This window comes from Motacilla alba, chromosome 7 (assembly GCF_015832195.1).
Source record: "Motacilla alba alba isolate MOTALB_02 chromosome 7, Motacilla_alba_V1.0_pri, whole genome shotgun sequence".
NCBI lineage: Eukaryota > Metazoa > Chordata > Aves > Passeriformes > Motacillidae > Motacilla > Motacilla alba.
Genome location: NC_052022.1, coordinates 16,070,359 through 16,096,533, shown reverse-complemented (window position 1 = coordinate 16,096,533; position 26,175 = coordinate 16,070,359). Strand labels below are relative to the sequence as shown.

The following is a 26,175-nucleotide window of genomic DNA, read 5'->3' as shown; positions in this document are numbered from 1 at the left end:
ACTCTAAGGGCACATCTCCAGGTGCTGCATGCTCAGCCCGGTCCTGCTGCAGGAACTTGGCCTGGGACACGAGAAGCAGCACGGGCTTCGAAAAGCTTGAGGCACGTTACAACCGCACAGGCACGTCTTCTTCTGCGTTCCCACCATGTGTGGGGCCACCTCCCCTCTGTGCCACCAGATCTCTCCTTTCTTCCATCCTCGCTCTCCACTGGGCGGGGAAGAACGCTACAAGGAACAGGAGGTTATTGTGCAGAAGACTGTCAGGGCGGAGCGGGGGCTCCCCCCTCTAACCCTGCGGTCGGACTCACCCCCGAAAAGCCCGCGGGCTGAGCCGCACCCGCGGTTCGGAGCGTCCCCCTACGGCGCGCAGGGAGCCTCCCGGGAGCCGAGGCCTGCGCGGGGGCGCGGAGACAGAGCCGGTCAGCGGGGCTGGACGGAACTGCTGCGGCGGGAGTCGCCTCCGGCAGAGTTTTGGCCGGCGCCGGCCCCTGCCCGTGGCCCCGCGCGGCCTCCCCAGCGGCGGGCGGGGAGCCCCGCGGGCGGCGCGGCCCGACGGGCGCAGGACGCGCGGAGCGGGGCGGGCCGGGGCCGCGGGGCGCGGGGCTGCCCGCTGCGGAGCGGGACCCGCGGGGCGGAGATGCGAGCGGGGCGGTCGGGCGGCACCGGCGGGCGGGCGGGAGCGGGGCGGGGCGGGGCGGCCCCGAGCCCCTTTGTTCGGCGGGAGGCGGCGGCGCGCCGCCCCACCGCTTTGTCCGCCCTGCCGGCGGGAGCCGCTCGTGCCGGTGTGCCGTGAGTGGGGCCGGGGAGCCGCGGGAGGAAACGGGGCGGTGGGGCAGGGCCGGGCGGGTGGGCAGGGGACGGTGCCCCGGGCGGCGGGAGCCCCAGGCGTGGGCTGGGGCCGCGGGCGGGTGGGATCGCGGGCCGGGGGTCTCGGACGGGCGGGGGCAGCTGGGCTGGAGGCCCTCGGGGCGCTGGAGTCGGTGGGACCGGCGACCCTGAGAAGGCTGGGGTCGAGGGCTGGGTCCCCATGGTGGCAGGGGTCGGTGGGACAGCGTCCCCGGATGGGCAGGGGCCGGTGAGCCCCAGGGTGGGATGCCTGCTGCTGTGCCCCTGGCCACGGGAAACTGGGGGTCTCAGGCAGGACAGAGGGGACTGGGAGCCCCACGCGCGGGTACTGGGGTCGGTAGGACTGAAGGGTAGGTGTAGGGCCCAGCCAAGGGATGTGGTGCTAGTCCCGACTCCCAGCGTGACCGGGAGGCCCTGGATGGCTGTGCTGCCTTGAAAACTGGCCTCTGGACACCTGCCCCGCGTAGGGGACAGGCTGCAGGTGGCTCTGCCCTGGCTGTGCCCGCTACTGGTGCCATCCCACGTTGCCAGCCATTCCCATGCCACACTTCCATAGCCGCCACAGCAATGCCACCCTATGTTTTTGCTTTCCTTGGCCTTGGTACCTGTCATGGTTTGACATAGCTTGGGTTTTGGTTCCTGGAACTGTCCTGCTGCCTCCTCCTCTCGCCTTGTTCTTCACCCCGGTGCCAGGGTGGTGTGCTGCTAGAGACTAGGGTAAAGGCAGACACAAAGCACCACCTTCCAGGGAGGTGGTTGGGGAGAGGGGCTCACACCTGAGAGACTGGGCAGCAATGAAACCTTGCAGGGCGTATGACCACAGGAGGATGGTGGCCCTGATGGGCTGAATTTGGGTCCCTGGTGCCGCCAACCCGTGCCACCTCCTGCAGCAAGAGCATGTCCCCAGCATAGATGCTTGTGCTGGAGGGACTCTTCTGCTTAGGTGAGGCTGGTCAGGAGGCTGGCTGAGCTTAGTGTAAAAAATCCTCTTGTTCTGGACAATAGTGGAATCAGTGCAGCATCAATCATCATCTGCAGGGACATGCCCTGGCCAGAGGTGTAGGATGGGGCTGGCAGGGGCTGCTGGGGGCTCTGTGCAGACACATACCCTCTGTTCACTGTGAGCCATCCCTGCCACCTGCTGCCCTGGCTTGCATCATCTCACGCACAAGCTGCTGAAACCAGGGGTGGCAGTGGGTGGTGTGGGTGTCTTGTGTATTCTTCGGCCGGGAGATGTGACATGGTCCTTGTAATTTCCTCCCCAGTTTCTAGTGTCAGCTGTTTTGCCAGGGCTTTGTGCAATTCCTTGGCTATCCCCCACTGCCCCTTGCTATCACTGTCCTGTTCCCTGTTCCTCCCCCCACCAGCTCTTTCCATCGAGCTGCAGGGTGCTATGAGCACTGGCCACTGCAGCCTTTGGGGGCTGGGGTCCTGCAGGAGAGAGGGCACAGCGCTGAGTTTTGGTGGAAGAGTGATGCTGCATCTCTACTGGCCCTTGGAGGAGAGCTCTGTGGAGTGAAGAGGACCTGGCTGATTAGCACAATGAGGGGGGGATGCTGCCCTGGGGACCTGCCCCCTTCAGCCAGAGCTCAGGGCTGGCAGTTGCAGTGGGCCAGTGGAGCTGCCATGTGTTGCCTTCCTCCAGTGGCCTGTGGACCCCCCGTGGGAGGGTGTGAGTGCTTTTACAGGGTGTGACACTGGTTAGGGACCTGTTCAGTGCCAGGTGATAAATGGGAGCTGTGTCACTAGGGGAGAAGGAAGTGGTTCTACTCCTGCTTGTCCCCTCGCAGTCCCCAGCTGGTGCTGCCCTTCACTGGCATGTTTGCTCTGGTTGTGACTGTGCTCACTCTTCCCCTAGATGTGTCCCTGCAGGCAACCAGGATGTCCCAGCCTTTCCCCATCGCCTCCACCCACCTGGCTGGCAGCAGGGTGGGAGCGGGATGCATACGGGAGCACAGGCAGGCGGTGCTGAGTGGGAATAAAGTTTTGGAGAGGCAGCTTCCTGAGCAGGGCTGTGTTTATGGCTGTGTTTATGCATAAGGAAGGGACACTGGTGCTGGAAGAGGGAACAGGACAGAGCTCGGCCAGCAGCTGGCAGACTTCAGGGTCCTGGTGAGATGCATGTGGAATTACTCAGTGCCTCTTTGCCTGCCCCTTCCTTGCAGGATTTGAGTCAACTGCCTGGTCAGGATGAGCTGGAGTTTCCTGACGCGGCTCCTGGAGGAGATCAACAACCACTCGACCTTCGTGGGCAAGATCTGGCTGACCGTCCTCATCGTCTTCCGCATCGTGCTGACAGCCGTGGGGGGAGAGTCCATCTACTACGACGAGCAGAGCAAGTTTGTGTGCAACACGCAGCAGCCGGGCTGTGAGAACGTCTGCTACGACGCCTTTGCACCCCTGTCCCACGTCCGCTTCTGGATCTTCCAGATCATCATGGTGGCGACGCCGTCGGTGCTGTACCTGGGCTTTGCCATGCACCGCATCGCTCGCATGCCCGAGTCCTCGCGGCGCCGGCCACCGTCAGCCCGGCGGGCGCGCATGCCCGTGGTGCGCCGGGGAGCCGGGCGAGACTACGAGGAGGCAGAAGATGACAATGAAGAAGACCCCATGATCTTTGAGGAGATCGAGGTGGAGAAGGAGAAGAGCCCAGAGGGTGGAGAGAAGCATGACGGCCGGCGCCGTATCAAGCAGGACGGGCTGATGCGTGCCTATGTCCTACACTTGCTGTGCCGCTCCGTGCTGGAGATGGTGTTCCTCTTCGGGCAGTACCTGCTGTACCGCTTCGAGGTGAGCCCCTCCTATGTGTGCAGCCGCAGCCCCTGCCCACACACTGTCGACTGCTTTGTCTCCCGCCCCACTGAGAAGACCATCTTCCTCCTCATCATGTACGCCGTCAGTGGGCTCTGCCTCTTCCTCAACCTCTGTGAGCTCTTGCATCTCGGTGTGGGGCGCATCCGTGATGCCCTGAGCCAAGCCGATGGCCCCCCACTCCCAACTGGCGACAGTCCTGCACCACAATACCCCAAGAAAGCCCCCAGCGCCCCCCCCACCTACCACTCCCTGAAGAAGGAGCTGCCACAAGCCGCACTGACCAACAGCAAGCTGGACTACCGGGAGAGCCTGGCCCAGGGGCGCTTTGCCCTGGCTGGAGCTCCCCCGGTGCACGAGCTGGACCGGCTGCGTGAGCACCTGCGTCTGGCCCAGGAGCACCTGGAGGTGGCCTTCCACCTCCAGCCCCCGCCACGGCCCCCCAGCCCTGCCCGCAGCAGCAGTCCCGAGGCCAACGGCATGGCCGCCGAGCAGAACCGCCTCAACCTCGCCCATGAGAAGGGGACCGCCGCCTGCGACAGGACCACGGGTGAGCCAGGACGGGGATGGATCTCACCCACTGGTGGAGGCATGGGGGGCTGCCCCGAGGCTCCCCTGGAGAGAGGATGCCATTCCCCCTGGAGTGGGTGCTAACCTGCTTTTTGCTCTCCACAGGGCTGTGAGTGTCACCAGGGATGACAGCGGTGTCTGCTGGAGTGGCTGCCACCGCCACCGTGGGATAGGCATCCTGCCAGGAGCACAGGGCAAAGGATGCCACATGCCTGCCCAGCAGGGCAGTGTGGGCAGCCCTGTCCTGGTGGGCAGCAGAGGGGTCAGGGGCCATGGGGTTCATTCCTACTTAATTTTCAAAAAGGGAATATCTTATTTTTGTACGTTTTTATAAACTCATCAACATGTGCACCCTGGCATTTTTATACTCCATCCCAATCTCCACCCTGGGCCTGTGCCCCCCTGTCTCCTGTTTCACCCACTTTTCCTCCTCCCACACCCATTTTCCCCAGCATGTTGTCTTCACACCTCCCTGTGCCCCCCATGCCCTCTGTCACCTGCGGCAGCACTGGCTGTTGCTGTGCATGTGCCAGTGATTTTGGTACTGCCCCCTGAGGTCTGGGGGACTTGGGGGAGCAGGCTGGGGGTCTGGCTGGCCGGGCCAAGCTGTGGGACAGAGGGCTGGGCTGGCATTACTTTTGGAGGGGGTGGGAGGGGTCCTGGTGGCACTGCACTGCCAGAAAATGACTGTGTAGCCCGGGGGGCCGTGCTGCGCAGCATCCTGGCATGGGGCTGTGATTGCGGGGCTGGCCTGCTTGGAAATGTCTGTGCAGAGGTCAGGGGCTGTCGTTCCCACTGCCTCCGCCCTGTCCTGGCAGGCTGCCTTTGGACCAAAACTTGACTCCTCCCACTCTGGCTGCAGGGCTGGGACCCCCTGCACGGAGCCAGACCCTGGCCTCACAGTGTGGGGACGTGGTGCCCCGAGCTGGGCTCGGCCAGGAGCCAGTGGAGCATTCCTCATCATCTCAGCCTGGGTCACATGGGGACTTTTGTAGCGTTGTTTTTTACTCGGAAATGATTGTCACTCTGTTTTTCTTTTTTTTTTTTAATATCTATATTAGTAAAGGCTGAAGACGTTTTGTACTGAACTGCTGCGTACGCTCATTCGGGAGGAAGGGGTGGGAAGGGAATCCTGTGCGTCTGGGCTGGCGCTGCCGTGCGTGCCTTGGGACCTCCCTGCCGCCCAGGGTGACTCAGTTGTTCCTGCCGTGAGGAGGCGGCTGCGGCCAGGGCAGCCGTCATCATCCTGCTGGAGAGGGATTGCACTGGCCACGTTCCTATTTGGCCCTGTCACTGTCAAGGGGCCAGGCGAGGGGCTTTCCTCTGCCTCCCCATCCTCCCACCATCCCCATGTCTCCCCAGCCCTCCGCTTCCCCTCTTCCTGCACAGCCTGTTGCCCAGAGCAGAAGGGATGTTGCTCTGCTCTGCACACCCCTGCCTGGGGCAGGATCAAACCCAGCCACACCATGCTCATTTTGGCCAGCATACTCCAGTCCCCTCGCTGGTACCCCAAATCAGAGCTGGATGCTTCTAACAACTATTTGCCTATCCCCTCATTTCTCCATCTAGACGAAAGCTGGCATTTTCAGGCTGCTTTAGTAAAGGGAACAGGTTTATTTCACTCATCCCATTAAGCTTTCCAACAAGCTGTGCTGCTGGCAGAGGGCTCACTTGTGGTGGCCTGTGTGCTACCAGCCCTGCCACCAGTGTGAGGTTCATGGGCTCACCCAGGCACATCCTGATCCTGCTGCAGCAAATTGGCCCTGCCTGGAGCACAGGGGAAGCTGTTGAACTCGGAAGCAGGAGGAAGACACCGATCTTTGTGAGGGTGCAGAACTGCAGGAGGGAAGCAGGTGGGGAGAGATGAGGGCTAATCCGGTTGCAGACAGCAGCCTGGCTTTGGCAGGACAGTGATGCCTTTGCCATAGGCTGTGCCTATCTATGCCATGCCATGCCCCGATTTGCTCTGAGCTGGGACTGGCCCTAGGGCAAGTCTGGCACTGTGATGGTACCTGGGCCAGCCCAAAAATTTGGCTTGTGCAGGGGAGGGTGGTTCAGCCAACTGCCCCATCCCAGTGGCGAAGGTTCCACTGGGAAAGCAACTCCTCCTGGGTGGGATCACGGTCCAGGGCTGGGCTTCAGGATGCACTAGACACAGGTGCAGTCCTGGGCCAGGATGTTGGGCACCGTTTCGTACTTGAAGGAGTACCCACCGTCGGAGGTGGTGCGGACGCGCAGGGAGCGCATGGTGCCGGGCAGGGCAGCACAGCAAAGCTGCACACCCAGCCTGTGGCTCAGCCCGTGGCCTGCAGCGCAGCTCCCATGGCAGTAGTGGAAAACAAAGCTGCTGGGATGCACGATCCACTTGTCCCAGCCCAGCTCCTCGAACGAGATGTTGAGGGAAGCCCGGCGGCAGTTGGTGTGGGCAGCTAGCTCCTCGGATGGACGCTGCAGCAGGCTCAGGGCGGCTGGGGACCAGGGCATGGCAGAGCGACGAGCCCTCTCACTGCCCTTGGCCCGGGTGGTGGCCACCAGGAAAGGTATCTTGTCCCTCTCAGCCAGGCAGGGGCAGCCAGGGCAGCGCACCAGGAGCACAAAGAGCGGCTGCCAGAGCTGGGGCAGAAGCACCGGGGCCAAGTGAAACACGGTCCAGTGCTCGGGTGTCTGCTCCACCATGGCCGGCACCGGCACCCGGCCCTGAGGTGACAGGGTCAGCACATCTGGGGTGGAGTGGTTGGGGGCAGCCGAGGGGCCCGTGTAAAACCAGAGCTGGGCAGAAGTCACCACACGGCTCAGGGTGTGTGCCGAGGGCTGGAAGAGGTAGGTGAAAATCCCTTCTTCCTCCAGCAACTTGTCTGGTTGTGTGGGCTCACAGGGAACATCTGTGAGGGGGGAAAAGATGATCAGGGTGTGCACCCAAACATGGAAAGAATCCCCAATGCCAGATGGCAAGTGGGATGTTGCAGGGGTCCCTGGAGTGCTGGCAGGGCACCTGGCTGCTGGCATAGGCCATGGCAGGGAGCAGGGGAGCTGATGCACTGTGCAGCAGCTTCTGTGCTGTGCCCCACAGCTGATCCCTGCTATGCCCTAGGCTGGTCAATTACTGCCACCCGTGTCCCCCTGCATCCTGCTCCATAGCTGGTTATCTTGCCCCTTTCCCCCAGAGTCCATATCGTGCCCTGTTCCCCAGCATTCACCCCATAGCATTCGGCCCCATTCAGCCCTATAGCTGGTCATGCTGTCCCCTTCTCCCATCCTCTGCATCCTGACCATCTCCCCAGCATCCTGGTCCATCTCCCACTCCTGTCCCATAGCTGGTCATCCTGCCCCCTTTCCCCCAGCATGTACATCCTATCCCATCCCCCAGCATTCTGCCCCACCTCCTGCTGTTACAGCTGGTCATCCTGCCCCATGCTTCAGCATCCTGCCCTGTCCCTTAAATCCCAACCCACCTTCCAGTATCCTGCCCCATTTCCTAGCATCCCACCCTATTCCACCCTGCTCCTCAGCCTCCCCCATGTCTCTGCATCCTGCCTGGCCAGCTGTTTCCCAGCCTCTCAGCACCCTCTTGTGCTGCTTGTCCTTCTGCTGTCTGTCCTGAACTGTTCTGCCTGTCCCTGCCTGCCGTACCTTTCCATCTCCTGGCTCTCCACCAAATCTCACTCAGGCCCACGTCCCAGCTTGGCATACCTTTTTCCCCTTCTCCCACCTCCACGTCAGCCTCTCCATCCTTCAGCATCTGCATTGCTCCAACCCCCCACCTTGCTTCACCCTTTCATCAGGATGTTCTCACCTGTGGCAGGGAATAAGATCACTTGGGAGGTGTCCTCCAGCTCTTCTGGCTCCACTTCGGTGTTTTCAAGAACATCTCTCCGGTGTACCCTCCTTGCTTCCATCTGTGGCTCCTCCTGGAGAAGGGGGGGACTCAGGTGTTCCAGCACCCGAGCCCGCACCTTGGCCAGGATGAGCTGCCGGTCGGCAGCCGCCGCGGTGCAGCTGGCCAGGGCGGCGGTGGGCAGCATGGCAGGCAGCAGGTGCAGGAGCAGCAGCATGACCGTGGGGCACACGGCACGGTGGCGGCTCGGGGGGCTCTGCCGCGGGCTTCTGCCTGCCCGCCCAGCCCGTCTGCCCACTGCGCTCCCCCCGGGGCAGGGTGGCATTGAGATCTATCTGACACTGACGCAAACGTCTGCTCGCCGTGAATATTATCTCTGAGCTGTGAAAGCGCTGAGACGTCTGGAATGCGAGGACTGCAAGGACAGTGTGGTCTGGGGGGGGCTGGCACCCGGGCAAGGGGGTGTGTGTGGGGGATGCTGCCAGGAGCAGGGGGTGCCTGGGGCTGGGGAGGCCGGGCTGTGGGCAGGGTGGTGCCAGGAACCTAAGCTGGCAAGGATGAAGGGGGGTACCTTGGGTGAGCTTTGCAGCTGCTGGTGCTGGGTGCCCCCCATGGCGGAGGAGTTGAAGGTCTAGGGCTTCTGGGGAGCTGATGGGAAGTGACAGCAGTTGTGCACACCAGGGAAGTCTGGGCAAGGACCTGGTAGGGATCAGAGGCTTGTGAGGCTCTGGCATGGAGGAAGCACTTTGCAGGTGGCAGTCCCCAGGGCAGCCAAAATGTGAGGATGGGGCCTTGGAAAGGGCAAGCTGAGGGGCAGGGTGGTTGTGGCATCTCCATGACAGTCTGGTGATTGGCAAGGTCCTGGGGACATGAAGCAGGAGGGATGGAAAAAGGTCCCTGCTCTTCCTGGGGCTTCGGAAGGCTGGCCCAGCTTCAGGGGGAGAAGAGCGAATGAGACAGAGGCAGGCCAGCTGAAGACCTTGCAGCAGGTACAGGAGAAGGATCCCAGGGTGCTGTTTGGGCTGTCTAGCCACAGGCTGCCTCACAGGGTGGGAGTTGCAGGAGAGGCATGGGCTGTAAGGAGATCCAGTGCCCTTCCTCTCGCCACTGCCTGAGGGAGCAGTGCCCTGTGTTCCCTATCCACTAACCCTGCCTGCCCTGGGGATGGTGGGCAGCCTGTGCTTCCCCTCTGTGTGTCTGGCAGCTCAGTGTCCTGCACATCCCATCCAATACAGCCTGGCATCTCATGCAGCACCCAGTGCAGCACATCCCCCCCACGCAGCATGTCCCGTGTGACACGTCCTGTCTCACTGCAGTCTGGTGTCCAGCTCAGTGTCCAGCGCACCCTGCTCCCCATGCCATGCTCTCCACAGGGCACGTTGTCCCCCGCTGCTGGCTGAGCCAGCACCGAGGCACAGCCGGGCCTGCAGCACCCCGGCAGCTCTCTGGGGTGGCTCCTGCCGGGCTGCTATACATAGGTAGGCCAGCCCAGCCTCGGGGAGGCACTGAACGGAGCAGGCTCACTCTTATCAACCCCGCGTGTCATCAGAGGGTATTTTTGGGGACAGCAGCTGCAGGCATTTGTAACATTTGGTCCCTGCGCACTGACACCCAGGAGGGGAGCTGGGGGAAGCAGCGGGAGCTGGGTGCCGGCACTGAGAGACACAGGGGAGAGGTGGCAGAGCGAGGTACGGGAGTGGGGCAGGGGACTGGGCTGGGGGGCTGCCTGGGGCAGGGTGGCTGGGGAAGGGCGTGGTTGAGGGGTGCAATGGTGAGGCCGAGCCATCAGAGCCGTCTGTTTGTGTCCAAAGGAGCTGCTGTGGGGTGGCCCACGGGTCAGGGGCATGTGGATGGAGAGACGGCTCTGAATGGGTGCACTGTCCCGAGGGTAGGGCTCTGGGAGGAGAAGCTGGCCGCAGTCCCTGTTGCTCCTTGGGGACCAGCCCTCTCCTACCCTCTGGCTCATTTAAAAAGTATTTTTGTTTCCCCTCCCCCTGCCTGACCAAGTCAGAGACGACCCTGCCCCAGTCCCAGCCATGGTGCGGGCAGAGGCTGGGGTGCACTCACCGGGGGGAGGCACAGAGCACCTTGCCCCCCTCCTGCCCCTGACGGTGGGCACGGTTACCCACAAAGCCGGGGATGGAGGCAGTGCCCTTCAAAAGCAGGACCCACCCCCCGGCTTTCATTTTTCCCCTGGGACTGATGATTTCCAGATATAGTTTTGAGAGCACAAGGGCTGGATCCTGCCTGTGGGACTACTCCCTGGAAGGGGGACCCCTTCCTCAGAGCCCCATTTTGCCCCAGGGCTCGGCCCTGTGGGGTGGCCGCCCGGCACAGGGGGTCCCCTGCCCACCCAAGTCTGGGAGGAAGTCCCAGCCCGGGTCCAGCCGGGGCCTCGCGCCCGTGACAGCCCCGTGTCAGCACCTGCCCGCTGAGCCGGCCCAGATGCTGCAGGAATGCGGCTCTGCCACCACCCGATACTGCAGGAATGTGAATGCCCGGCGGGTGGGGAAGGGGCGGGCGGGGGGGCCCTTTTGCCTCCGCTGTCCCCCAGCCCCAGCACCCAGCAAGCAGCTGGCCATGCTCCTCGTCTAGGCAGGGGTCCCCCACCTCTGGAACTGGATTACCCTCCACAACCCTGGGGTAAGCTCCAAGTGTCTCAGCCCCCCGGGGTGCAAAGAGCCACCTTTTGTCACATCTCCTATTGTCTTGGGCTGGGAAATGGATGATTTGGGTGACTCGGGGGTAAATCCAGTGGGGCTGTGCTGCTCCAAGTGCGGGTGATGCTCCTGAAGCAGGGGGTCCGTGCTGGGCATTTTGCTCCAGGTGTGGGTCCCTCCTAGCTGGGGGCTCCACACTGGTCCATCTCTTTGATGAAGCCTGAGCCCCCACTCTAGTCTGTCTGTACATCCCCCCAGGCTGATGGTCCCTACTGCTGCTCCAGCCAGCTGCCCGCCGTGACCCTGGGGAGTTGGTGATGGAGGGGTTCGGGGGAGCCCCCAGGTTCCTGGCCTATCCACGTGCCTTCACGGTCCAAAGTGGCACCAATGCGGTCCTGAGCTGCCAGATCATGGGTGATCCCCAGCCAAGCATCCTCTGGGAAAAAGACAAGAATATCATCGAGCCCTCGGGCCATTTCCATATGGAGTCCAAAGGGGACCTGTACAGCTTGCTGGTGTCCTGTGCCACCCCCAAGGACAGTGGGCTCTACGTCTGCAGGGCCAAGAATAGCGTTGGCGAGACTTATGCTGCCACCATGCTCAGGGTAGAGCCAGCGGAGCCGCAGGAGGAGCAGGGATGCTCAGGCAGTGTCGCACCGGCCTTCCTCATTGCCCCCTCGTCCACGCGGGTGTGCCGGGGGGAGGACGTGATGTTCACCTGCAGGGTGTCTGGGCAGCCCTGCCCCGTGCTGGAGTGGGAGAAGGACGGGCACAAGCTCTCCGAACTCTTTGAGAGCAGCCACTTTGCAGTGGGGCAGAAACCAGAGGACTGGCACTTCCTGAAGCTGTTCAGTGCCCGGCCCCAGGATGGGGGAGTGTATGTCTGCCGGGCACGAAGTGGATCCCAGGAGGCCCTGGCTGCTGCCGTGCTCCTGGTTGAGCCCCAGGCACGGCTGGACGGGGTCCCCAATGGCTCCCCTGCCGATGGTCCCGAGGTACCGGCGGAGCGGCAGCGGTGGCGGCGACACGCAGCGGGATGGCGCGTGGCACCGGAGACCTGGGTGCCCAATGGCGTAGTGCCGGCCAGGGTGCCAGGGGCCAAGGCATTTGCCGTGAGCGCAGGGAAGCACGCCAAGTTTCGCTGTTACGTTACTGGCAAGCCCAAGCCAGAGATTATCTGGCAGAAAGATGGTGAGCCCCTCGCCCCTGGCCGCAGGCATCTCATCTACGAGGACCGGGAGGGCTACTTCATCCTCAAAGTGCTGTACTGCAAACCTCAGGACCAGGGGCTGTACATGTGCACGGCTTCCAACACTGCTGGCCAGACCCTCAGCGCAGTGCAGCTCCAGGTGAAAGGTAGGAACACGTCCAAGGAGTGTCAGAGGTGGCCAGGCCCTGGGGGGGCTCAGGGAAGTTTGTCTGGCGTGTCTGTGTGGGAGCCCAGCATCACTGGGCTCCTTCCTGCCCTGTGCAGCCAGGGTCACCCCAGGCTCTCAGGACAGAGCTATGGGCTGGAAGAAGGGGATGTTTGGCTTCTCCAGGAGCTGTGTCCTGCTCCGTGTCTCTCTCCTTGCAAACAGAGGTGTAGCTTCTCGGGATGGCTGCAGGAGTCCAGCCACAAACAGGGAAGAGGGACAGTGCCTTGGTGACAAATTCCCCTGGAAGTGCTGAGTGCTTTTGGCAGCCAGCCCTGCAGGGCACGGCTCCAGCACTGGCGGCTGCCCAATTCCCCCCGAGCCATCCAGCCAGCTGGGGACAGCTGGGGTTACCCAGGAGCTGGTGCAGCCCCTGCCTACACCCCACTGCTCCCCGCCACTGAGATGACTACTGCAGCATGCTTCCATGCTCCTGCATGCCCCAGAACTCCCTGCTGAGAAACTGGAGGCATCCCTGTGTCTCCCCCAGGCTGTGCCTGGTCCTCCCTGCTCTGGGGGATGTGCTTATCAAGGCAGCGTCTTTCTCATGCAAGCCAAAGGAGAGGGCAAAGGAGGGACAAGGGTTTGCTGCTCTTTGTGAGCTGGGAGCACCTTGAGCGAAGGGCTGACACTGGACGCTGTACCCCTCATGCCCTAAGCTCCTGTCTCTTCCTGTGGCAGAGCATCGGCTGCAGTTCCAGGTGCAGCTGGCCGACGTGGAGGTAGCAGAGCGGGAGGATGCAGTGTTGGAGTGCCAGGTGCCATTGGAGACCATCCCCACCTCCTGGTACCTGGAGGACAGGGAGCTGCAGCCCAGCCACAAGTACGTGATGGAGGAGCAAGGGGTGGTGCGGCGCCTGACCATCCGCGATGCCCGCATCGATGACGATGGCATCTACCTCTGCCAGATGAAGGACAAAGGACGCAGCATCGCCGAGGTCTCTGTCCGAGGTGGGGTCAGGTCTCCGGTAGCACAGCTTTGCCTTCCTATTCCCCTCCTTGCCAGGATCCCCACTGCCCCCTGCATTTGCCTTCCCTCCATTTGGTTGGTGCCTGCTGCTGCCCCTCCTCAACCTCCTCCTCCTCCTCTCCCACCTCAAAGAGCCCATCCTAGTCCCCAGAATTCCTCCCTCATATATCTCCTCTCATAGGGGTGATTGCGAAGCGGCTGCCACGGAAGCTGGATGTGATGGAGGGGGAGAACGCAGTTTTCTGTGTGGAGACACGGGATGTGGTAAAGGGCAGCTGCTGGAGCCGGGATGGGCTGCAGCTGCGGGAGTCGCCCCGTACCGTGCTCAAGAGCTTCGGCAGGACACACCTCCTGGTGCTGGTGCATGTCACCCGCCAGGACGCAGGCATCATCTCCTTCACTGTCGGGGAGTCGCAGACATCCTCCCAGCTCCGAGTCAAGTGTAAGCTCTAGGCTTGAAGGGGTCCTGGTCCTCTCTCCTGCCTGCTCAGGAGGGGTGATACAGAAGGGGGGATGGAATAGGCACTCAGTATGCTGGGGGTGTGATGCTGCAATATGTTTTCTGGGAAGGGGGCTTTGAGCGGGGCTCCAGGATCCCAGCCTTACAGTCACTCACAAACCCCTGTAGCCAGCAGCACGCTACAAGGGAGCATCCCATCCTCTCCATCAGAAAGAGAATCTCTGAAGAAACAGGCTGTGTATCCCCACTTAGCCCTTCTGCCACCCCACCTAGAGCCTTGCTGCCATCCCCAAGCAGGCAACCCGGGCTGTGACTTGCAGGTGTGAAACACGACCCTCCGAGCGCACCGGTGGCAGCTGAGATGAGCGTGGTGGAGACTAACACGGCTCTGCTGACTTGGTGTCCTGCGCCTGACTCCCACCTCCGCCCCGCCAGCCACTACCTGCTGGAGCGTCGGGAGGCAGCGGGAGGGGAGTGGGTGCAGTGCCTTGCCACCGACCTGCCCAGCTGCGTGCGGGTGCTGGGCGACAGTGTTCCCCGCGAGGCCGACTACTGCTTCCGCATCTCTGCCGCCAACAAGCACGGCAGGAGCAGCCCCGTGGAGTTCCCTGGATCTGTGCATCTTGGTGAGGAGACAGGCAAAAGCTGGGATGTTGTGCCGCAGTGTGCTGGTAGTCAGTGCCACTGGGGCTCAGTCCCACTGTGCTCCAGCCCCAGCAGCTCGTCTGGAGAGGGGTCTGCAGGACGCATGGGTGAGGGATGGTGAGGATGCGCAGTTCTCCCTGGAGCTGTCAGCTGCGGTGCATGGATCCTGGTTCCTCAATGGTGCCAGGCTGGCCGAAGAGGAGGACGCAGGCGGCCGGTGCAGTGTACAACGCCGTGGGATGGAGCACTCGCTGCTGATCCGAGGAGCACGACTGGTTGACAGTGGGGCCCAGGTCACCTTTGTGTCTGGTGGTGTGCATGACTCGGCTATCCTGCATGTGCAAGGTGATCAGGGCACTCACCCGGGGGTCCTACCAGGACCCCAGCATCAGGGGCTGTCATGCTGGAGGATGCTTCTCACCGCTCCTCAATGTCTCTCAGCCCCACAGGTCCACATTGCCCCGGTGTCTGAGGCTGAACGGCTCCAAAAAGTGCCAGCAGGGATGCCTGTGCTGCTGGAATGCCAGGTGTCCGTCCCGGATGCCCCTGTCTGCTGGCTGAAAGATGGCAAGGCCGTGCCCCCGGATGACGTTATCGCAGTGCAGGCAGAAGGCTGCGTGCGGAGGCTGCTGCTCCGCTCAGCGTGTCCCTCGGACACTGGGGTCTACACCTGTGATGCTGGGGATGATGCCATGAGCTTTGTGGTGACTGTGACCGGTGAGCTGGGGACTGTGCGTGGGAGCCTGGCCCCTACCCCTACCTCCTGATAGAGCTCCTGCCCTGCTTCTTGCCCCCATCATGTGGCTGAAAGCTGCAGCCAGTCATGCTGAGGCCCACATTATCCCTGGCAGAGGTGCCGGTGAGGATCATCAGCTCCAACGAGGAAGCCCCCCACACCTACATGGCCGGACAGCGCGTGGAGCTGTGGTGCCAGCTGTCCCGCCCGGCAGCCCCAGTGCGCTGGTACAAGGATGGAGAGGAGGTGGAGGTGGGCGAGAGCCTGGTGCTGGAGCAGGAGGGGCCATGGTGCAAGCTGGTGCTGCCCTGCGCTCAGCCACAGGACACAGGGGAGTTCGTCTGTGACGCTGGTGGGGACTCTGCATTCTACACCATCACTGTGGCAGGTTAGTGTGATGCAGGAGGGCTGGTAGGGTCTCAGGGGGCTTTCTTTGCCGGTGCAGGATGCCACAACGCTTGTGCTGGTGTCAGTATTGCTGCCACCTGCTGTGATGGGATGCTTGTCAGACATGCTCTTGCCAGGTACTCACCAGCAGTTTGGTTGCTTGCTCAGCTGGGGTCCTTGTGGGACTCAGACCAGCTACCAGAGGGAACAGCTCACTCAGCCTGTCTGAAACACTAGAGCACACGAGAGCACCCAGCACCTGCACACCAGGGTGTTTGCCGGACTTCTGCCATGGCTACTAACCAAGCCCTCCTCCAAGGTCCTAAAAATAGTGGGCCCGGCACCTGGCATGGGGTGACTCATGGTTGGTCATTGCTTTGACGGACAGCTTTAATTGCTGACCTGAAAATTAGCAGTTGCCTGGAGACCAATGGCTGGGTGGTGTTTGCTGGATGGGAGCAGGGCTCAGCACCCTGGGGAGGCTGCCCTGGCTGTGGAGCGGTTTCTGGCATCACTGACTGGCGGAGGATAATGAAAGCTGAAAGCAAGTGAAAGGCTTCCCCTTGCTGGCCCCAAAATCCACATCCCGCAACCACAGGAAGGCAACCAGGGGCAGAGCCCAAGCCCAGTTGAAAGACGATGTGACCACAGTGGTAAAGCCTCACTGAGGTGTTAACACACGGCAAAGGGCCAAAGTTGATGGCCGAGGACGTAGGAGTGAAGATAGGATGAGTGATAAGAGATGCTGAAGAGTCAGTGGAGTGGTGACTGCAGGGAGGGGGAGGAAGGGAGGGGGTTTAAGTGAGATAAAGGCAAAATTGCCAGTGGGAAGGACAGGCAGCATGGGCTTTGGGAAGAGGCAAGAGTCGTGTGCTGTGTGGGAGTGTGGGGCATGGAGAGCTCTGCTTCCCTAGGGTTGGAGAGGGAACACCATCTGCTGAAGCTCAGCCTTTTGGCTGAGCAGCTTTGCATCGCTTTGACAGAAGGGTCTTAGGGAGGCTGTCTTGGTTCAGTCTGGATTTGGACATCAATGTCACCGGCAGGGCTGGGGGTGGGTGCCTGGAGGCTCAGGCTGACACCTCTCTGGCACAAGCGCCAGGCTGGCTGCTGCAGTCAAGCACTGCTGTGGCACGCTTGGGTTTCCCTGAGGCATCTCAGCTATCCCCCACAGGGCTGTTGTGGCACGAAGCCTGCCTGCCTCAAGCTCAGCCATCCCCAGCAACCTCTGGGTTTTCTGTCAGCTGTTGAGCACTGGAGCTCCCTCAGAACTAGTGAGAGGCTGAGGCCAGAGCGACGCTGCCCGCTGAGGGCTGGCACATTATCCTCTCACTTCAGCGCTGCTCAACATCTCCTGCACTGAAAGCTGCATTTCAGCGGTGTGATTGCTTTTAGCAGGTCCAGGGAGAGAGGCAGCCGCCAGTCTTTTGATCAGGGAGCTGGCCGGATGCAGGCTCAGCGTGCGGCAGGTTAATCGCTGCAAACTGGCGCGCCCGCTCCCGCACGCTGCTGGGGCTGGGCATCGCAGCTGGGAACTGTCTGGGAAGCTTCCACCCCGACGCCCAGCATGGAGCAGCTGCGGGCTGTGAGAACGGCTCGTCCACCATTGTGGCCCAGAGCTGGCTGTGCCTTGTGCCCGCGTGGAGCCGTGGGCTTGATGAGCACCCACGGCAGAGTCCAGGCTGCAATGTGCACAGCCAGGCAGGCAGTGTGGGCTGCAGGGGGCATGCTGCACTTCTCTCAGGAGAGAGGAGAGCTGGTCAGCTAAAATTTGTGCTGGGAGCCCCTCTGTCTTTAAAACTCTGACTCACTTCAGAGGGGCGGTGTGAGCAGTGGCACACATTTTATGTAGCGAGTCAATAGTGATTTTAGTGATGACTGCAATCTGGAATTGGGTCCTGGGTCCTGGTAAGCTGGAGGGATGGGGCTGCTGGCTGCAAGCAAACCACATGCCTGTGCCACGGTATAAGCAGATGCCGAGGCCGAGCCATGACAGAAGTGCTGGCTGGCACCTGGTGGCCTCTGAAATGGGAAGATAGGCAGAGGAGAGGGCACCCCTGGAAGAGCAGCTGCAGGGGCTGGTGCTGGCACCACAGACAATGATTATCAGTGCTGGGGCTTGCTTATATGCATCCTCCCTCCACAACCTTCAGCTCCACCATAGGACAAAGCAGGGCAGGTACCATGGGAGCAGGGGCACCGCAGCAATTTACAGCCAGTTCAAAGCCTGGTGCTCCTCCTGGTTGTAATGTGTGAGAAGAAGAGGGAGACCCAGGCACGATGGTCCAGAAGCTTGTGCTATGTAGAATGTAAATGATGTGGTGCCTTCCAGTCTTAAGGCCAGCAAGTGGTGAAGCCGTCACTCCACACAGGGCTGTGATGGCCACCATCACTGGCTCTGGTCTTTATGTCCTGGCTGAGCCCCATGTCTCTCCGTGACAGAGGAGCCGGTGAGGATTGTCAGCTCCAACGAGGGGGCCTCCCACGCTTACGTGGCCGGACAGCGCGTGGAGCTGTGGTGCCAGCTGTCCCACCTGGCGGCCCCAGTGCGCTGGTACAAGGACGGGGAGGAGGTGGAGGCAGGTGAGAGCCTGGTGCTGGAGCAGGAGGGGCTGCAGTGCCGGCTGGTGCTGCCCTGCGCTCAGCCACAGGACACAGGGGAGTTCGTCTGTGACGCTGGTGGGGACTCTGTCTTCTACACCATCACTGTGGCAGGTGGGTACAGCAGACACCTACAACCCTCTCCCCCTTCTCCCTCTGCCCCAGCTCCTTGCTCACACTGGCTTCAGCACCTCAGCTGCCTCTCATCTCCTTGAGAGCAGCTCCTTGCCTATGCCCCTGGGTTGGAAGGGAATGTGGGCAGGAGCATACAAACTGCTCTATCTCCTCCTAGAGCTCTGTGTCACACTGTCCCCCTACACTCCAGAGCACAAACAGCTGTGTGCCTCTGGGTGATGCCACCTCACACCCCAGCCCTGCTATTCCCTCAGCTTGCAGCTACCAGCACTGCAGGGCTGGGCTATCCATGGCCACTGCTGCCAGGGCAGGTAGGATGGGAGGCCAAGTGAAACAAGATCTTGGTCGTCTCAGCTCTGAAGGTCTCCCTCACCCCAGTTCTGGAGGCAGAACAGCTCTAGGAAGTGCTAGCAGGGCTGCCCTTGGTGTTGGAGTGCCAGGTGTCCCCTGCAGATGCCCCTGTCCACTGGCTGAAGGACAGGGAGGCTGTGGTCCCAACGCAGGTCCCGTCCATCTGCTCTGAGGGGCGCTCACAGAGGCTGCACATTGCTGCAGCTGCACTGTGTGACTCAGAGGAGTACACGTGCCATGCTGGGGACGATGCTGCCAGTTTCAGGGTGACCGTGAGCAGTGAGCTGCCCAGGGGATTCCTGTCCTCACATGGGACTCACCCAGCACCACAGCTGAGCCCTGCCATGTCCCCAGCAGAGGTACCAGTGAGGATTGTCAGTTCCAACAAGGAGGCCTCTCACTCCTACGTGGTCGGGCAGCGCGTGGAGCTGTGGTGCCAGCTGTCCCGCCCAGTGTCCCCGGTGAGCTGGTACAAGGATGGTGAAGAAGTGGAGGTGGGCGAGAGCCTGGTGCTGGAGCAGGAAGGGCTGCAGTACCGGCTGGTGCTGCCCTGTGCCCGGATGCTAGACTCAGGGGAGTTCGTCTGCAATGCCAGCGATGCATCTGTCTCCTACTCCATCTTGGTGGCAGGTTGGTGGCACAGCAGGGACATCCTGGAAAGGGTAGCACTGCCCCAGCTCTGTGCTCTGGGGTCCCCAGCCCTGCTCCCTGCCCTCAGCATTGTGAGATGCATGCAGTTGCATCTCTGTGCCTACTGCCCCTGCCCTGAGCAGTTCCAACCTGTTTGCACTGGGGTGAGAGGATGTAGCTTCCATACAGCCCCATGGGGACAGGGACACAGGCGACAGCAAATAGACACAGCAGAGCCAGGAGCAGACACAGCAGAGCCAGGAGCAGAGCAGTGAGCAGGTCTCACGCCCTTCCTCTACAATCCCCAACAGAGCCACCAGTGAGGATCCTACAGCCTCCACAGCGCTCACTGGAGCTGCTGGTTCAGGCGCCAGGGCGTGTGGAGCTGCGGTGCGAGCTCTCCGTGCCGGATGCTCCGGTGCACTGGTTCAAGGATGGGCTGGAGGTGGACGAGACTGATAACCTGCTGCTGCTGGTCGAGGGGGCCTGGCGCTGTCTCTTCATCCCCAAGAGCAGTGCGGAGGATGCAGGCGAGTACATCTGCGAGACCAAGGATGAGGCCGTCTCCTTCGATGTCAAGGTGTCAGGTCAGTGCTGATGTGGTTCTGGCCACCAGTGGATGCCCATCCACTGGGCCACCTAGCACAGGAGCTTACCCGGGGCTGGCAGCAGAGGAGTGCCCAGGGCTGCGTTGTCCCTGCGCTGCTTTGTATCACAGATATGCCATACCTGCAGAGCCTCCGGTGAGGATCCTGCAGCCCTGCAGACCTGTCCCTGTCATGACGGTGTCGCCGGGGGAGACGGTGACACTTTGCTGTGAGCTGTCCCGTGCGGATGCACCCGTGTGCTGGGCAAAGGAGGGTGTCAGGCTTGAGGCTGGGGGCGGCCTGGTCCTGGAGGAGGAGGGTGTCCATCGTCGGCTGCTCATCCCCGCTGCCCAAGCAGAGCACTCTGGAAAATACACTTGTGACACTGCCAATGACACAGTGACTTTCACCATCCAAGTGTTGGGTGAGCATGAGGGTAGGGAAGAGCCTGGTGTGGGGTGCTGGGTGCACAAACCCCAGAGACCTCAGCTCTGTTGGTGCTGGATGCTGCAGATCCACTGGTCAGGATCCTGGAGAAGGATGTCCTTCCTACCCACCGGCATTGCCAGGCCATGGAGGACCTGGTGCTGGAGGTGCACCTCTCACACACCCATGGGGAGGTGAAGTGGTACAAGGACGGGGAGAAGCTGCAGGACACGGGGCGTGTGCGGCTGGAGGAGGACGGGGTGCGCCGATCCCTCGTGATCCTGGGTGCTATGGGCAAGGACGCTGGGGAATATCTCTGTGACACTGGTGATGATAGTATCGTCTTCTTCATCACTGTAGAAGGTGAGCAGGAGATCCTGGTGGGGATGGTCGGGGGAGAGGAGTGAGGTGGGTCTGTGGCTGCTGCCAGGGTGGTGTGAGGCTAGGCTGGGTGGCAGTGAGCACAGGGAGGCTGGTGGGGGGCACATGGGGAGTGGGCTGCATCTGTGTGGTGGCTGCAGCCAGAGGAGTCCGGACAGGGTCTGGCCATTGTGATACCCAGCACAGGCTGCTTTTGTGGTGACAGCCCATCTCTCCAGCCCCAGAGCCACCGGTGACCATTGTGGGCAACACGGGCACCGTGGTACATCGCTGCCTGGTGGCCGGGGAAGACCTGGTGCTGGCTTGTGAGCTCTCTCGGCCCGACGCCATCGTGCGCTGGCTGCGGAATGGCCAGGAGGTGCATCCGGGTGAACGGGTGCAGGTGGAAGCGCGTGGGGCGCTGCGACAGCTCACCATCAGTGGGGCACAGCCCAGCGACGCAGGGTGCTACATCTGTGATGCTGCCAGCGACCGCATGGTGACAAATGTGGAGGTGTTGGGTGAGCTGGCTCAGAACCCAGGGACCCCCAGAATGGTGGGGTCATGCTACAGACACAAGGGGAGGGGAAGCCTCTGTGACCCTGCTGATGCAGAGGCCGGGGTAGCAGCATGGCAGGGAAGGGTGGGAGCCCTGTCCCCAACCCTACAGGAGCCGTTGGTTAGAAAGAGACAAGTCAGGGTCGTGGTGAGACATATCCCTGCTGCCTCCCCCAGCCAGGGGCTGTTTAAATTTAGCCTTGGCTGGCTCCCAGGCGCCGCTCCTCCTGCTTCGGCTGCCAAAGGCTGAGCTCAGCCTGGACCCTTATCAGCTGGAGATGGAGGGCTGTGCAGGGTGGGAGGGGGGCTGTTGCAGGCAGGTGTCCAGGCTTCCCAGCAAGGTGTTCTGGATTGGGGGCGGTACAATGAAATTAATGGTCTCAACATGGCAGCTGTGCTGCCCGTACAGGGAGTGATACGGAAGCGATGGGCTCTGCTGCTGTCCCTTGCCTGAGTGAACCCTGAGCTGCCAGACCTCTCCATCCTGCATGCCTGCCCCTTGGGACCCCTGTCTAGTCCCACTATCACCCCCAGCCAGTCCCACAGCCCTTCTGCCCCATGGTGACTCACTGAGGGATCACCTCTCCGCTTGAAGCAGTCCTATCCCGGCACTGCTCCACACTGGGGGGATATCCCTGAACCCTGCCTTGTCCTCTGTGCCCCTCAGCCCGGCCTGTGTGCATTGTCAACAAGGAGGAGGCACAGAGTCCACTGGAGGTGCAGGAGGGGGACAGTGTAACACTGGTGGCTCGTCTGTCCCCGGAGACAGCGGCAGTGCAGTGGCAGAAGGATGGACAGACTCTGTGCTCAGGTGGGCGGCTGCTGGTGTGCAGCGAGGGCCCCACACGCAGCCTCACCATCAAGCAAGCGGAGCTGGGTGACGGTGGCATCTTCCTCTGCGACGCTGGTGATGATGAGGTGCATTTCACACTACATGTGAAAGGTGAGCCTGGAGGTGTCCCTCGCCCATGACAGGGGCAGGAGCAGTCTCATCCTGCCTCACGGGGATGCTTGGCACCCCTATGCCGTGCTGGTGCCACTGGCAGGGCCACAGCTGAGCCCAGTGCTCCTCCGGCAGAGGCACCCGTGCTGTTCGTCAACAAACGAGAGGAGCAGGAGAAGCTGCTGGTGCTGGAGGGCGGCAGTGCCGTGCTCTCTGCCATCACCTCCACGGAGCGATCCGATGTCACCTGGCTGGGCCCGCAGCAGGCGGCAGTGGCCGGCGAGCGCTGCGAGCTGCGTCGGGACGGCCGCGTGCACAGCCTCATCCTCCACAATGTGGCCATGGAGGACGCTGGCACCTACACCTGCCTCTCACCCCACGACCAGATGCAGTTCGACGTGAACGTCCGAGGTGGGCGGCAGGGGGGCAGCGGGGGTGCCCGGGGATGCCCCTGCAGCGGCAGCGGGTGCTGATATCGGGGGGTTTGACTGTGCAGAGCTGCGGGTGAAGTTCCTGCGCGGGCTGTCGGACGTGCGAGCGCGGCAGGGTGAGCGGGTGGTGCTGTGGTGCGAGCTTTGCAAGGCGCGGGGCGACGTGGTGTGGCGGAAGGACGGGCGGGTGCTGGCGCCTGGCCCCCGCCGGCAGATGACAGCGGAGGGACGGGAGCGGTCGCTGGTGCTGACCCGCGTGGAGCCCCGGGATGCCGGCGAGTACTGCTGCGAGTCCAACGACGACCAGACCCTGGCGACGCTGACGGTGCAGGGTGAGCCCAAGACTTCCCCACCACCTGGGGGATTCCTATTCCATGGGGGTGGCAGGGATGCTGGCACAGTGATATCAGGATTGCAGGAATGCTCGGCGTCTCTACATGACAGGGGGTCCCTTAGGCTGTGTCCTGACAACCTGGCTGTAGTCCCCAGGGTGGTGGAGATCATCATGGAGCTGCAGAACCTGACAGTGCTGGAGGGGGAGGATGCCACCTTCAAGTGCCTGGTATCCCCCGAAGATGTGGCTGTGACGTGGCAGCTGAATGGCCAGCCCGTGGTCCCCAGTGAGCGTCTGCTGGTGACAAGGAGTGGGCTGTGCCACAGCCTCACCCTCCGGCAGTGTCAGACAGGTGATGCAGGCACTGTGACCGCCAATGCTGAGGGGCTGGTGACCACAGCTCGGCTGAGTGTACAAGGTGAGGGGGAAGGAAAAAGCTGGGGCTCAGCCAAAGACACAGCCCTGGGGCTGGCTGCTGACCCAGCACACGGGCCATGCAGAGGCACAGGTGCTGTTTGTGCGGAAGCTGCAGGATGTGGTGGCAGAGGAGCAGGGGGACGTGTGCCTGGAGGTGGAAGTGAGCCACGAGGCTGCCGAGGTGCAGTGGCTGAAGCAGGGCATCCTCCTTCAGCCGGGCAGCAAGTACCTGCTGCAGGAGTCGGGGTGCCGGCGCACCCTCACCATCTGCTGCCTTGGCCCTGCTGACCGCGGCACGTACCGCTGCGAGAGCCTGCATGACCGCACGCAGGCCAAGCTCCACGTGGAGCGTGAGTACCAGGCTGGGGATGGGGATGAAAGGCGGCGGGGCTGGGGATGGGGACAGGGAGGGCATCCAACTGCTGCAGTGAGAGCATGTGGGCAGAGCTGGTACTTGACTGGAAGGTGTACTCAGAGAGGTGGGTGCGTGGGCAGGGTGGTAGTCCGGTACAAACAACTGGATTTAGACGATCACTCCAGCAAGCACAGCCTGGGAAGCTGGGGCTCTGTGGTGGAGCAGACACCTACTCACAGACGTGGGTCCCTCACAGCCCGGAAGGTGTCGATCCGGACACCACTGACAGATGTGGAGACCTTTGAGAAGGAGACAGCCACCTTTCATCTGGAACTGTCCCACCCCGGCGTGACCGGGGTGTGGACACGGGACGGCATCCGGGTGAAGCCCAGCAGTACGTGCCGGATCAGCGCCACAGGCTGCGGGCACAGCCTGACACTGGAGAGGCTTTCACTGGAAGACTCAGGCACCGTCACCTTCACTGCTGACACTCTGCGCTGCAGCGCCCACCTGCGTGTGCGGGGTACGGTCCCTGGGGCAGGCTGGGGGGTGTGTGGCACTGGCACTGTCTGACCTGCAGCTGTTCTGTACTGGGAGACACTGAGGCTGAGCTGGGCCACCCTGGGCACATGAGTCCACCGGTTCTGGATGGGTTGATAGAGTGCTGGCAAGTGTCCCCCTGTCCTCAGGGAGGAGATGTGAGCTGAGCAGTGGGGACACCCAGCCAGCGTCTGGGTCCAGAGCCAGCTGGAACACCACTGATGAGTGCTTGCCCATGGGTGGTGCCACTCTCAGCCCACGCTGAAATGCCCCAGCAGCAGCTACTGTTCCCTGCAGCCCCAAGTCTATGCCTTTGTCCTATCAAGCCTTCCTGTCCTGTGTCCTGCCTCCTCAGAGCCTCCAGTCACAATGGTGAGGGTCCCACGAGACCTGGGGGTCCCAGAGACGGGGGTCGCCAGCTTTGAGTGTGAGCTGTCTCGCCCCAATGCAGAGGTGAAATGGTTCAAGGTGAGAGCTCACGCTAAACCCCTCCAGCAGCACCTGGCTTCCTCCTTGTTTTGTGCCCTGGCCGCGACTCTCCCTGCCAGGGCTGCAGACAGAGCAGAGGGGCCAAAGCAGCGGGGTGCTGCCTGTTTGCTTCCATGCAGGATGGGCAGGAGCTGCGGCCAGGGCCCAACTGCCGCATCTACTCAGCGGGGCGGCGCCGCATCCTGCAGCTGAGCCGCTGCGAGCTGACCGACACGGGCAACTACACCTGCGATGCAGGTGACTGCCGGGCCTCCGCCGTGCTGCACGTCCAGGGTACGGTCACCCAGCTCCCAGCAGTGTGTACACCCCCAACCCTACGCTGCCTGCTCCCCTCATCCTTGGCTGCCCTGGCTCTCTTTCTACTACCTGCAGAGCGCCAGGTCCACGTTGTGCAGGAGCTGCAGGACGTCCAGGTCCGGGAGGGTGACAATGCCGTCTTCACCTGCGAGGTGTCACACGGGGATGTGAAGGGCGAGTGGTTTCGGGACGGGGAGAAAATCAAGGTCTCCAGCACAGTGAAGATACGGCAAGAAGGTGGGGACGCAGGTGATTCCACACCTGGTTTGGGGCTGGGATAGGGCAAATTCAAGCAAGGGAAGTTTGTGTAGACAAAGCGGGGGGTCCTCCCTGCCCCCCAGCTTACTATGGGTGTGCATTGCTGTCACCTTGAGCCAGCCTCTCCCTCCCCAGGGACCCGGCACTTCCTGCTGTTCTGTGGTGTGCGCCCTGAGGACAAGGGACTCATCCGCTTCACAGCCAGGACAGTCACCTCAGAGGCCAGTCTGCAGGTGGAAGGTACCAGTGCGGGCTGCGAGGTCTGGCTGGGCTCCAGCACCAGGGTTGGGGTGTACCAGGTCAGCTTGCGGTGTCCCCATGGAAACCTGCTCGCCCCATGATGCTGACAACCTGCCCCCACCTACCAGCACTGCCAATCCGGATTGTGAAGCCACTGCGGGACAAGACGGTGCTGGCGAGGCACAAGGCGACACTGGAGTGCACCGTGTCCCATGCCCGGGGCCGGGTGCGCTGGCTCCGTGGAGACACCGAGATCTTTGCTGGTGACAAGTATGAGATCTGCAACCTGGACTGCTACCGCACACTCATCATTCACCGCGTGGGCCCTGAGGATGAGGACTCGTACACCTGTGACGCCTTTGATGACCGCTCCACTGCCCGGCTCCTCGTAGAGGGTGAGTGGGCACCTAGAGGGGCACCACTGGCAGCTGCCAGCACTGCTGTGCCCTGCAGTAAAGGGACACCTGTCCCCCATTGCTTGCAAGAGTCTGAGTGCTGGGATGGAGGGAGCAGGTTGGGTACAGGGCCAGGGGTCTGTTCCTCCTTGTCTGGGACACACATTTTGGGTGGCCCAGCTGCTCTGGCAATGCCCTAGCTCACTCTGACTCCCGTTGTTCCCACAGGGAGCTAGAAGCCAGGATGCAGTTCTCAGGGCCTGCATGCAGATTGACAGATGCCAGTGCTGAGAGATGGGGTCATGCTCCCCCTGGCACAGACAGACACATGGACACCATCCCCAGCCTGCTCCAGCCTCAGGGCTCTGCATTAAACAACCTTTTTTTCTGACATGGCTTCTTCCACACCAGCGAGCTGGGGTCTCATTAAGAGAAAAGGTGGTGGCACCACTCTACACCCTGCTCAGTATCTCTGGAAGCCCGGCCCTCTGGGCCC

At 62.1% G+C, this 26,175-nt stretch overlaps 3 protein-coding genes across 7 annotated transcripts; 2 read left to right on the top strand and 1 right to left on the bottom strand.

Annotated features, from left to right (window-relative positions):
• Positions 1-219: 219 nt before the first annotated feature.
• LOC119703585 (gap junction gamma-1 protein-like) lies at positions 220-5,306 on the top strand. 3 transcript variants are annotated; one of them, XM_038143677.1, is made up of 3 exons: positions 220-419; positions 3,012-4,207; positions 4,333-5,306. In XM_038143677.1, the coding sequence occupies exons 2-3, from the start codon at positions 3,037-3,039 to the stop codon at positions 4,338-4,340; spliced, it is 1,179 nt and encodes a 392-aa protein (XP_037999605.1). In that variant the 5' UTR covers positions 220-419; positions 3,012-3,036; the 3' UTR covers positions 4,341-5,306. The 3 variants fall into 3 exon arrangements, with proteins under 3 accessions (XP_037999605.1, XP_037999604.1, XP_037999606.1); XM_038143676.1 differs by lacking the exon at positions 220-419 and adding an exon at positions 658-789; XM_038143678.1 differs by lacking the exon at positions 220-419 and adding an exon at positions 936-1,789.
• A 657-nt stretch (positions 5,307-5,963) lies between these two features.
• INHA (inhibin subunit alpha) lies at positions 5,964-8,387 on the bottom strand. The gene is made up of 2 exons (XM_038143679.1): positions 8,021-8,387; positions 5,964-7,109 (listed from the first exon to the last, which is right to left on the bottom strand). The coding sequence occupies exons 1-2, from the start codon at positions 8,385-8,387 to the stop codon at positions 6,376-6,378; spliced, it is 1,101 nt and encodes a 366-aa protein (XP_037999607.1). The 3' UTR covers positions 5,964-6,375.
• A 1,242-nt stretch (positions 8,388-9,629) lies between these two features.
• On the top strand, positions 9,630-26,065 carry OBSL1 (obscurin like cytoskeletal adaptor 1). Of its 3 annotated transcripts, none has more exons than XM_038143657.1 (26): positions 9,630-9,750; positions 10,981-12,078; positions 12,819-13,088; positions 13,289-13,549; positions 13,888-14,193; positions 14,279-14,557; positions 14,654-14,929; positions 15,064-15,336; positions 17,775-18,047; positions 18,777-19,049; positions 19,361-19,636; positions 19,785-20,060; positions 20,150-20,425; positions 20,662-20,943; positions 21,648-21,923; positions 22,059-22,334; positions 22,420-22,686; positions 22,837-23,106; positions 23,189-23,455; positions 23,717-23,983; positions 24,356-24,468; positions 24,609-24,762; positions 24,862-25,023; positions 25,180-25,284; positions 25,413-25,679; positions 25,908-26,065. In XM_038143657.1, the coding sequence occupies exons 2-26, from the start codon at positions 11,040-11,042 to the stop codon at positions 25,913-25,915; spliced, it is 6,792 nt and encodes a 2,263-aa protein (XP_037999585.1). In that variant the 5' UTR covers positions 9,630-9,750; positions 10,981-11,039; the 3' UTR covers positions 25,916-26,065. The 3 variants fall into 3 exon arrangements, with proteins under 3 accessions (XP_037999585.1, XP_037999584.1, XP_037999586.1); XM_038143656.1 differs by having other exon boundaries at positions 24,862-25,035; XM_038143658.1 differs by lacking the exon at positions 20,662-20,943 and having other exon boundaries at positions 24,862-25,035.
• Positions 26,066-26,175: the final 110 nt, after the last annotated feature.